This window comes from Manduca sexta, unplaced genomic scaffold, assembly GCF_014839805.1.
Source record: "Manduca sexta isolate Smith_Timp_Sample1 unplaced genomic scaffold, JHU_Msex_v1.0 HiC_scaffold_1771, whole genome shotgun sequence".
In the NCBI taxonomy this organism is placed as follows: Eukaryota; Metazoa; Arthropoda; class Insecta; order Lepidoptera; family Sphingidae; genus Manduca; species Manduca sexta.
This window is the reverse complement of record NW_023592669.1, coordinates 437-12,981: the sequence shown is the minus strand read 5'-3', so window position 1 is coordinate 12,981 and position 12,545 is coordinate 437. Positions and strand designations below refer to the sequence as shown.

The 12,545-nt window shown below is 35.6% G+C and overlaps 1 protein-coding gene across 1 annotated transcript; it reads left to right on the top strand.

Annotated features, from left to right (window-relative positions):
- Positions 1-507: 507 nt before the first annotated feature.
- On the top strand, positions 508-8,779 carry LOC115455144 (proton-coupled amino acid transporter-like protein CG1139; the record flags this gene model as incomplete). Its single annotated transcript, XM_037445550.1, is given in 10 exon segments — positions 508-550; positions 553-629; positions 1,571-1,721; positions 2,093-2,302; positions 2,756-2,936; positions 2,939-3,039; positions 3,818-3,996; positions 4,911-5,080; positions 7,561-7,605; positions 7,608-8,779. Coding segments are annotated over 10 exon segments (1,354 nt in total), but the record flags the coding sequence as incomplete, so codon positions are not given.
- Between the last annotated feature and the right edge of the window lie 3,766 nt (positions 8,780-12,545).

The following is a 12,545-nucleotide window of genomic DNA, read 5'->3' as shown; positions in this document are numbered from 1 at the left end:
GCTCGAGGCTTCGCCCGCGTGGAAAGTCCTTAAAACACTGTAGCGATTCATAACGTCACCTGTACGAAACGCTATCTATTTAAAAATTCAATTATATCCCATGGGAGCAAATTACCAAGATAAGAAATAGCTTAAGTGTCAATCCAAGGCATGATCTATCGGAGAACCAAATTTCATTAAAATCCGTACAGCTGTTTCTGCGTTTACTTCTAACAAACATTGAAACATTTTTCACATACATTCACACTTATAATATTAGTAAGAAATAAGAAAGATAAAATTAATATCAAAGTCAAGTCGCACGAATATTTGAATAGAAACCAATTGTCAAACGACAATTGTCGTAGATTTTTTGAGCAAGTTAAATAAATTATGTTAATTTCTCGACTAGCTGTCCTTCTCCCTTGCACCCTCTTCCTTGCATCTATTTGATAGCATACACCTTTTAAAATCGACCTGGAAACAGTTGTGTTCTTACTAACATACTAATGTGTTTTTTCTCTCTAGCAATGGAACAGACGGCTTTGGAATGTTCCAGTCCAGGGACAGATCATACGACCCGACAGTAAGAGTCAGCTTGAACTTGAGAGCGGCAAAACCACTGGGACTCAAGTAACACACCCCACATCGTGAGTACAATTAAACAATTTATTTGTCTCTGGATTATCTATCAGTAACTGATTATTACTTTATCATGACTATATTATTTACTTAGGCATACAGGAAAAGTGGTTTAGCGTAGATTTTACATTCGGATGTGATGGATGTCATTCTCCACTAATCATGTTAAGGAACACCCAAGCAAATACTCATCTAGGAATCGAACGCGCAAAACTCCAGGTTTACGGACCTAATAGCTTCAAATGGACAAATGTAGTGACTATTTGATATTTACACTTAATGTTGACAATTCACAAACAACACAGATCATTATTTACGTAGCAAGCTCTATTGAATCAGCATGACCAGAACAATATTCCGTTAAACGATTGCGCAATCAACTGAATGAAAACTATGTAATTGGTATGAACAACAAATTGTAAAGCAACTGCAGCCGTCATCGTACGTAAATAATATCAAAAAAACAAAACAATTGAGCAACTAATAAGGCAAAATAAGGGTGTGTTCACAACACGTGACTTGGACTCATGGAAGTTGTTACGCCAATAAGTTCAAGGACGACGCTATATCAGTTAGTTGGTATTTTATGTCCTAGAGTTCAATAGTAGTTATAAAGGGAATAAGTGTGTGTCCACGTGCATAGGCACTGATACGCAAATACCAAGGGCAGCGTTCTCGCTTGGCCATTATTAATAACGTTCACGAAGGTTATGGGGGTTGTTTGCATATATCCTCACTTCGTCTACTTCTGGCTCTTCACTAAGCAGCCAGGTCTCTTGTGAACAAGCACGTTTATTGTCATCGACTAATCTATCTTGTGTTTATCGAGCTAATTACTCGTTTACTTCTAAGTTCTAACAAATGTGCAATCGTCCCCATAAACCTTTATATTTATAGTAGAACATCAGGATATAGGATGACTTTATTCTATATGGGTTAACGTCACCAGGTACCTGGACACCATGCTCCACATCTTCAGAGGTAACATCGGCAGCGGATTGCTGGCAATGGGAGACGCCTTCAAGAACGGTGGCATCGTGTTCGCACCGATCATGACAGCCATTTTGGGCGTCATGTGTGTTCATGCACAACATTTGTTGGTAATTATCTAAAGTTAGTTGTAGTTTACTTTAAAATATGGATGGGGGCCTAACAATGCCTGTCAAAATAAATACAAATTAAAGCGATAGCTTTGTTGGTGAGATTTTCTGAGATACAAGAAAAACTATGTTATTGTATTTCTTAAGTCCAAACAAGGCAGAGATAGAGGACAGCAGGCCATCTTTGACTATGGGTCCAGGATAGAACCAATACTTAAGAGAATACCAACATGAAGATTTATATTTTGTCAGTTTCTTTACCGGTGATAATCTCACTGTGGTCACATCAAGAAACAACCAAAACTACTCATCTTAAGATGCCAATACATATATCACACGACGATCCCTTAGCTTTTGAATTTGTCTTCCAGTTAAACTGTTCAGAAGATATGCACCGCCAGACAAAACGTGACAAGCCGCCAGGGTTCGCCGAAACCGTGCACCTGGCATTCCAGAACGGGCCCGTGCGCATGCGCCCACTCGCCAACACCATGAAGATACTCGTCAACACGTTCCTTTGCATTACGCAGCTTGGATTCTGCTGCGTTTATATCGTCTTCATAGCGAATAATCTTAAAATGGTAAATACGATATTATAGGGCAAGTATCGTGCAGATGGTGTCAATTTGGTATGGTCACTTGATTAGTTGACAGTTACTTTAACTAAATTGAATTGAAATTTTCGATAAATACTATAACTGTTGTCAAAACAAATTGATGGGTCCACTCATGCCTACATTACATTTTTGCTTTTACTCTATTCTAAAAAGGAAAAAGATATTAGATCGATTACATATTTTATTCCCACCAATTTTTTAGCTATCAAATTATATAAATAGATTCTTCAATTATCCGGCCTTATAACACTACTTCGGCGATCTTACCATCCATAATAATTGTGAAAGTTCGCAAGCAGTCATAGACAATAACTTTTCACGGAATGTCCATCAGCATTTGATGAACAACAAAACCTAAATTATTCGAACAACGATCCAAAGCTAACAATTTAATTGCAACAATAATTCTGGTATCAGATCTGCGATCAGTACAACATCAACATCGACCTGTCAATCCACATGATCATCGTGGTGATCCCCGTACTACTCTCCTGCATGGTGCGGAACCTCAAGTACCTGACACCCTTTTCGACCATTGCTAATATTATGATGGCGGTGGGTGTGGCCGTGGTGATCTACAAGGCTACCCTGGACCTTCCCCTGTCAATACGAGAACCTACCTGGCTTCCTGGCAGCAATTGCCTCTGTACTTTGGAACTGCTGTTTATGCCTTCGAGGGATAGGATTGGTGAGTTTATTATGTTTTTTAATCTTAAATTTGATTTCATTTCATTCAGCTTTTATATTCACTATACTTTATTACAATCTGTATGAATTTTATAGTTACATGATCTATACGTGGTCATAAAGTATTATCGCTGAAGCGAATTTTGCTGTATTTTTGCAGTTAGGTAAGATTCTTTTGCGTTGTTGCTTCGCGAATCAAACATTGGATGGCCGTGTTGCAATGCGGATATCATTTTAGTTTTGAAAGTTATTAATTTGTCTTGACTTATACAAAGGAACCAGCGAATTCCCATGGTGTATTTACATTTTTAATTACAATTTTGAATGTTAAATATAAAAACACTGCACGAATAATCGCTATATATTTTTAAACAGAGTCGCGCTCTTTTTTTCAAACTACAATTCTTACTTTTTTAAAGAATATTAATTCAACTACTTTATCCTTTTTGTTATATTTTTAAAAGATGACGATATAAAACTTACTGAGCCTTGCGAAGTAATATATTTATATAACATTGTAAAATAGAATACTTAGAGATATACGAATATTATATATTTTTTCATTCTGTACAGCATATTACCAGCATACATACAGCTTCCGCGAGATTGCTGTGTACCAAAATAAAAACTGCGCGGTATAGACCGATACTTACTATTTGTGCATGTTGATATCGAATTAATTTGTTCAATTTCTTTGTTTGTTGTTCTCTTGCTAAGCTATTTATTTGCACTGACGATCTAAAAGAAAAGTCTATATCATTTCATAAATTCATTATATTTAATTATCCTCAGGTGCTTCCCCTGAAGAATGAGATGAAGAACCCTGAAGAGTTCCAGAAACCGTTCGGAGTGCTCAACGTGGGCATGGTGGTTGTGGGCTGCATTTTCATCACTGTAGGATTCCTAGGGTATTTGAAGTGGGGGGAGGAAGTGGCTGGAAGTCTTACCCTGAACTTACAACCTGGAGAAGTGTTAGTATTGATACATTTTATTTATTATGACTAGTAGTGGTCGGCTCCGGCCTTTTGGGTTTCGTGGCCGTGTTTATGGGTTAGCAGCTGGGTTGATGTTCGATTTCCAGTTCGGTCAAAATTTTGTGTTTGTTTTCGCTACGAAAAAAACCTCGAGTTATCTGATTTTGACATTTATGCTTGGTAGGTTTTGCCATCTCATTATGGGACAAATGTAAACCTGATGTGCTCTAATTGAGTTGCTGCTTAATTCTCAGTGATGATATGTTTAGCATCGGTAGTTATGTATATTCTAACAATGTTTCCGTGAAATGAAGGTAAGTTATCGCAATGCAGATTTTTGCCTGCAACACGCGTGATAAAAATGCTTTATTAATGGAAATGACATTTACATTGTTTTGTGATGAGGAAATCATTCGTACGCATGTTAATTTTACCTGCCTTAGAGGCTACATAGACTTTTTTGTGCATAGCTAGTTTCTATAGTATTTGACATAATAGGAAACCTAATTGAGAATATTACTAAGGATCTGCAAAACGGTATAATATTATAGCATAATTTACATCCTTAAAGACACTTTTGGCCACGAAAATGATCTTTGAGTAAGTTTATAACATGTATAAGATTGTTTAAATCAGTTTCTGTCGACACGACATCGTGTCCCAATTCAGTTTAATCTTCTTAATGCAATAACTGTCCATAAAAAATAATACTATGAATAATAATAATTCAGGAGCATACCAAACAATAATATGCCATTCAAAATTGTGTACGGTGTTTCTACTGTTTATGGTCGTACCGCTTATCATCATGCGAACGGCAAGCTCGTCCCATCATGAGCTTGGCAATAAAAATGTACTCCTAAATTTGACTTAACTTTATAAAGTAGAATACAGCACTGTTTTATGTGCAGAATGAGCAACGTGGTGCAAGCACTGATCGCCCTGGCCATCCTGTTCACGTACCCACTGCAGTTCTACGTGCCAGTGGACATCACCTGGCCCCCTCTGAGGAAGAGGTTTGCGCGCGCCTCGCCTGTCGCCAAGGAACTTGGCTACAGGGCACTCTTAGTACTACTTACTTGTAAGTACAATTTAGAAGCAAAATTATCTGTAATGTATGTACAGGCAGCAAAGTGACTCCATACTCCACTGCGACTGATGGTTATGGTGGGTGCATATGGAGTATCGATTGACGGAGACTGGAGTGGGTCTATATATAGTGCGGCGTATCGACTTACGGACACCTAGAAGGCGGTATCATTATGTGAGCCTATATTTGGGATTTACACTTAAAGTGGAATTTTTAGTTCGACAGAGTAACAGATGAAGTGTTTACCAGAAATGCAGGAATTTAATACTTATGATTCTACGGAATGAACAAATAAGGCACTAAAGTTAAATACACGAATGATTAATTAAATCGAGTGAGCGTCCTGTAAATTCTGCCGCCCCTATACGGCCTATTTACAAATCCAGGATTGCTCCCTGGCCCGGCGCTATGAAAGCGCGTGTTCCCGCAAAATAGGGGACTCCTAATTAAAAATCATCTGGAGTATTGGATGCTTCAGTTATCTGATTAAAGGGGTCCTGTTTAATGAGTTAATGTAACGTGGATCCTTGTGAATAAATTACGTAATGATAATTATCTTCCTCTCGCCTGAGGGAGAGACGGTAGAAGTGTATTATCGTTTTTTTGTGTTTTATAGCAGGGCTGCCAACCTAAATGTTAGATCCTTTTGAAAAAAATATTACCAAAATGTTCCTTATATAATTGTCAAATGAAAATAGTGTTGATTGAAGATTTGAATGATGTACTGTAGGAGTAGTTGCAAGGGATCAATAATTTTATGGTATTTCCATTATGAAATTAATGAAACATTATCGATAATATTATAAAGAAATTTAAACTAACAAAGTAAAGATAATATATTATAAATATGTGTTTATTTTTCTTATTCTATAAACCTATATATAGTAAATTTGGAATAGATAGCTTCTAAAAGTACGCTTACCGCACTGTTTTGCTGTTAGGAGCTCCTTAATGCAGGGCTACGAAAAAGCCCACAAGCAGTAAGAAAATTAAAAGTGCATAGATATTGATTGTTTTTTGTTCATTACCTTCCGCCGTGCAAGATTGATATTTGACAGTAGGTAGTAGACACGTAGGCATTTTCTGAGATTACGACACTGCGGGAAAGATCTTTGAGGATAAAATTTAAAAACCCAATAAAGTTCATTTTGTAAGCATTAGGTAGATGACGAATAGAAATACTATTTTTCCTATAAAGAACACGTGAGACGCAAGGTAAATGTAATTATTATAGTTAATAATAGGTTTATTTTATTAAAGCGACGATAGTCTAGTTGGGTGTGGAACGGACTGCCGAGACGAATGTCCGCAGGTTCAAATCCTAAGGGCACACACCTCTGACTTTTCTAAAAATCATGTGTGTATTCTTTGTGAATTTATCGTTCGCTTTAACGGTGAAGGAAAACATCGTGAGGAAACCTGCACATCTGAGAAGTTCTCTATAGGAATTTCGAAGGTGTGTGAAGTCTACCAATCCGCACTAGGCCAGCATGGTGGACTAAGGCCTAATCCCTCTCAGTAGTAGAGGAGGCCCGTGCTCAGCAGTGGGCAAGTATATAATACAGGGCTGATATTATTATTTATTATTTTATATAGTGATCTTAAAGTATTATAAATTTTTTAGTTTATTTTTCATTTATGTACCTAGACATGGGCGCCAGAATGCAGGTGCATGTGCACCCCGAACAAGTCACAATAGAAATAACTAAATGAAACTGGGAACTATCGACTATAGAGGTTTTATTATGGTTAGCACAATATACAAATACGCATGCGATTTTCATTTGAAAAAAAAAACTTATTTAATGATGTTTTGTTGCACCTACCTACTTTAGTGTGTAGATATATATTCACCTCCCTAAAAATAATCTTGGCGGTGCCCATGTACCTAGATACAATTATTAAAAGCCTGAGGGATAGAAGGCGGTTATTTCCATAACTATCTTGTATTGTTATTTGTTTGTCATTTTGAACTGTCGATCTTTAATATTGCCCCGTTTTCGAGATATTAATTATTTTTAAAAGTAAAGTGCAGGGACTGGAAACGTTACCTTTATAAGAGTATTTTTTTGGGGTTATTTTTAACCTAACCCTGTGTCACAGTCCAAGTATTTTTTATTTAACTGTTGCATTAAACAGCTAATGAATACAGTATTTATTCTTTTACCTTTTATCTGGGACCATAGATTAGAGTGTGACTGTGTTTGGTCGGTTACGAGTAGAATTTAGGTACTAAGAAGTTGTGAAACAGGGTCTTAGTGTTAACCGGTTTACAACCGGGTTCTTACGTAGGGTCGATTTTCGTCTTAAAGATTATATTTTACTATTATTTAATGATTTGGCCTCACTGGTATATACGGTATCACATAAAAAGTTATCAAAACAAGCTAAGGGACACCGGTTAATTTTTTAACACGATTAATTGGTCGGTGGCAAACAGTTATGTAAGTGATGTAATTTGTAACTTTTAGTTATACTGGCGGAGTCTATTCCTCAACTGGGCCTGTTCATTTCCCTGGTGGGGCAGTCAGCAGCACCGCGCTGGCACTCATCTTCCCGCCCCTCATCGAGCTGGTCGCCTCATCTCAGAAGCCGACGGGCATCACCACCTTCATGGCTATCAAGGATATTGTAATCATACTCCTGGGTTTGTTCGTTTTCGTCACTGGAACATACGAAAGTATAGCCAGCATTGTCAGAGCATTTCAGAAATAACTCGTGAAGTTTCTGATTTGGCAGCGAATGATGCACAGTGTTGTTATAACTGATGTCGATGGAAGATAATTTAGTAAACTATCTAGAACGGGGTAAATAAGATTTTTGGGACGGGAATGAATGTTATTCTTAGCGAAAATTATTTTCGGTTTGGTCAACATAACTTTACACAAAAACCAATGTACCAATATTCCTAATGAAATCGAGATATTGATTACAAAGTTGTTTAATCTAGTAATAATTTCCAACTAAATGTCTTTCCTTGCCGTACCTTGACTCTTGACTACCCTGTTTTACCGATAATAATATTATTATTTATGTCGCTGTGCATGTTATATAGTGATGAAAGTTTAAATATTTTATATACGGGTAAAAATAATATTGTTTTGCAAGATATGTATAGCGTCACGTGCTGTAGCGAAACATATTTTACCGTAGGTATGCTTGCAGTATTTACTAGGATTTTAACTGAAAATGACATGTCCAAAAAATACTCTTAAACAGCAAGATCACATTGAAAATCAAAAATGTATAATTAACGTAAGAGTAATGGTAAAAGTATTTTTTTTATATTTTAACCGTACAAGTTAGGGGTATTAAATTATTTATTATTGCGTCGTAGTAAGTATAGCCATAAATTTTTAAAGATTTATCATTACCTTCTTTCGGATAGTCAAGAAAATGGCGTCAAAGGTATATCTCAGTCTACTGCCAAAATCTACCTGGATTCCTGAAATGTCTGAACATTTCATGGCATGAATATTGTCTGCAATATAATGTGGCACAGAATACAACGAAGTTTTTGACAGATAGTTATACAAGTGTAGGCATTACAACTGTACCCTAGTATATAAAATAGACTATAATAGACGGCGGATAAAGTAGAAGGTAATGAGAATTTAATGTTACCAGTGTGTATTGTGTATGTAAATTAACATTGTGTTGTTTATTCTGTAGATTAAAATGTCCTGAAAATATATTTATTAGAAATTATAGCGCCGAGGGCAAGAATGACTGTTTGTGCAAACTTAAATTCGATTAGGCTGAGTTGCCTTTTTGGCTGCTTGATTATATTTTATACATAATATTTAAGAAATAAAGCCATTGTTAACTCGTTATGGCCTATGCAGATGGTGTATTATACGCGCCGACGACGTGCATTTTGATGGAGCTCATTGTGGGTTTTCATAGCGCACATTTGTATGCGAAAGGACATAGTTTCTCGTTTAAAAGAAGTGGTTTATATTTATCCTTATTAAAACGTAGGTTAAGTCGTTCTTGCTTTCACCCTTGCTGTATCTGTATATATACTCACGTAATCTTTTAGTAGTGTTTTGCAATGGTTTTACAATATCATGCATGTTTTCTATGGAGCCAATCTGAGCCTGAAAGGACCAAGTATTAAAATTTGTGAAACTTCTGATATTTATAACCACCATTTAGATAAACCATGTGCCGAAGTAGCCACGTTATTTATATGTCACAGTTTTACTGAAAATATTGACGTGGGTTCCAAATCACAATTTCATTCCTGGGTAAATATGCAAGGTAAAATATAATATTGTATCTCATAATAATCAATTACAATATATTCCTGATTTTTCGGATTTCTTCAGGCTTTGTGATTTTACCACATGGCTTAAATTTAAGCATTTTTTCTTTGAGGTCAGAATAAAAAAAGCTATTTCGAGATATTTGAATATATCAATATTAATTACGTTTATATGTTTCATAAAGTGTACATTCGTGTTATATTAATTAAGAACTATGAAATAATCTAGATTCTAGATGTAAAATGTGACAACAGTCTGTGATACAGAACATCAATATATAACTAAAAACGCAACTGTGAAGTTTTATTTGTCCGGGCTCGGAAAGTGCGTATATTATATCTGTATATAATAAAAAAAACAACCATGCATCTCGCTTTATTCAGCAGGGTACCCACTTTTCTTCAAGCGTGTTCTGTCCCATTTGATATGGAGGTGATACTGAAACTCTGGGCTAATACAAAGTATGAAAGCTCAATGTCACGTTGCTCGACTCGGGATTCAAACCTGAGACTTCAGAGCGGTACAGCGCACAAAATACAACTACGCCACTAAGGTACCTCATGTCCATGTAAAATTTGGAGCAATAATATCTTTCGATGGTTACTTGAGTTATTGGTAGGTTACAAAAATAATCAATGTATACCAGCCAGACCAAACATGTCTAACGATCACTGCTGGACAGTCTCCCCCAAAGATCTCCAGAACCACCTGTTGAAAACACCATGGAACTACTTCCAACGACCATCCAACAATAAAATTAATTTTCAGTTTATCAAATGTAGCTTGGAGTGAATAGGACTGATCGTCATTTCCTTGATGTCAACCCAGTGAAGAAGTAGGAAATAAATGTCCACTACTAACTTTGTCTAACTCTTTTATAGAATTTTGTTGTGACTTAAAGATAGCTTAGTAAGCCAGTGAGCCTTAGGGCCGTAGGACCTTATATTTCAGGATTGATAATTAAAACAATATATACTATTAAAAAGTGTTTATTTCCAAAGGTTACAGGTATTACAATGAAGAATAAATATTAATAGCTAAACCTGAGATATCACTACAAACATATCAAACTGTCACACAATATCATAGCAATTTTGTTATTAACCATTCAAAATTCGTTTGTCGCATAAGAATTGCGTACAATAAAATATTTTTGTTAAAATTCACCTTAAAACAAACCAAAACTATATTACATTTGAAATCAATAAAAAAAAATACATATTTATAGTCATAATTTGACATTTACATTTTACACAACCTTTTGCTAAAAGCGGTAAGTTTAACTTCTTCATGTCAATCGTTGTGGCAGGTATTGGCGTTTAAAATTAATACTGGCTACTGTGAATTATGATACTAGGCGCCGATACATTAGTATTTAATTTAAAATTATCCAAACATTGAACAGATATAAATTTTGGTTTTAAAGGAAATTTTAATTGGGCCAATATTTCCATATTTTTTTCGTTGAACTGCTCTTAAAAATTATTTAAAGAATAAATGTTTCTATAGATTTTATGGAAATGGTATATTATATTCTATATTTATCGTTGAACTGCGCCAAAAAATAACTTTGTTTAGTAGGAGAAGTGCTAAGTACAAATACAATTACCACCAACTTATTTACAATTAAAATTTATAATATTACAAATAATGCAAATTGCAGACCGTAACTTAAGGTTCAGCTTAGCTCACATAGCTGAGGTATTTCATACTTGAGTGCGTATCTCAAACTATAATCATGTTACAAAGTTTTAGTATCAAATAATACGGATATGTTTTATGTAGCAATAAATAAAATACATATTCCTTTGAACCGATAATAACAAGACTGTTATCGTTAATTAATCTGATACGGTATAATTAAATCGATAGAACTCATACACACATCAACCCGAAATAAATAACATTCATTTAAGTATAGGAAATATTACATGCTTCGTATAACGCCCGTATTCAAAAACGTTACTTAGCTAAGTACGGAGCAATTATTTGATAATATGTCTGTGTTTACGGCATGACAGCCTCAGCAGTACGTAGGTAGACATATCGCAGACACCACGTTCGGGCGCACTATGTTTTTATTGCATCGCGCATTGTGCGTCTCCATAGTACCATTTGTGAAAACAGGTATCGGTACGGAATATGTACACATATTTTTTTCATAGACGGTTATAAATACAGACACGGCAGTGGAAATTATATAAGGCAGAATTATATACAAGCAATGAATTGTTTAAGTAGAATTATAACACAGAATGGATCATGGATCGCTTATCACGAAAATATATTTCGTTTACCTACCGCTTTAACTATTTTAATTGGCTGGAACCTTTAATAATATAAACATGCACAGAGCACAATACTTTTGTCGCTTTAACCCTTATTTAGACGGAGCAACTATTGCTAGCAATGATCATTTTTTGAATATCTCTCAGGATTCGTATGCGTCAACGCGGGCGGGAATCATGCATGATAAGGCGAAGGTAACCAATAACTGCGTACGATTATTGCTACGAATAATTGATCCGTCTAAATAAGCTTACCAGCGGTTTAAGGGCATCTTCGATTATATACATGTCTACACAATCGCACTCTGTAGAAAGAGACGACGCGAATGTGTGACTGGTTCTTGTCTCTCATTTGTTGACCATTATTTATTTGAAAGCTTTAGGTAAAATGTTACCTACTGTATCTTTATGGTGACATAGTACCAATGTTATGATGAATGAAATTTAAAAATTTGAAACACGCAAAGACGCGGGAAACGTTGTAGTTTATACGACAAGTGCCAGTGTATATAATCAAAGAGAACGTTACCTACTATAATAAATACTACTTTAAATAAGTACATGAAAACATTATGTTAAAATATAATACTGCTTCACTTGCTTCCGGTCTAAAAATATTTTTAGAGTATTTGCTAATGGAACATTTGAACAGGGTACAAATTAGAAAATTCACCAATGTTGGCAAATACTTTGAAGCTCACCACATATCCTATGGACTATAGACTGATATGTGATTTCATTCTTGTCGGTGGCCTAAGTATACGGCCAAGATAAGGCTGGTTACACGTCGTATGTATGTTCGTACGAAGTTGACTCGTCCGCTTACGCACGATACCCAAAATTTTAATAGTGTAGAAGCTCGCAGACAGTTCACAAATTAGCCGTGGGTCTAGCGTTGTT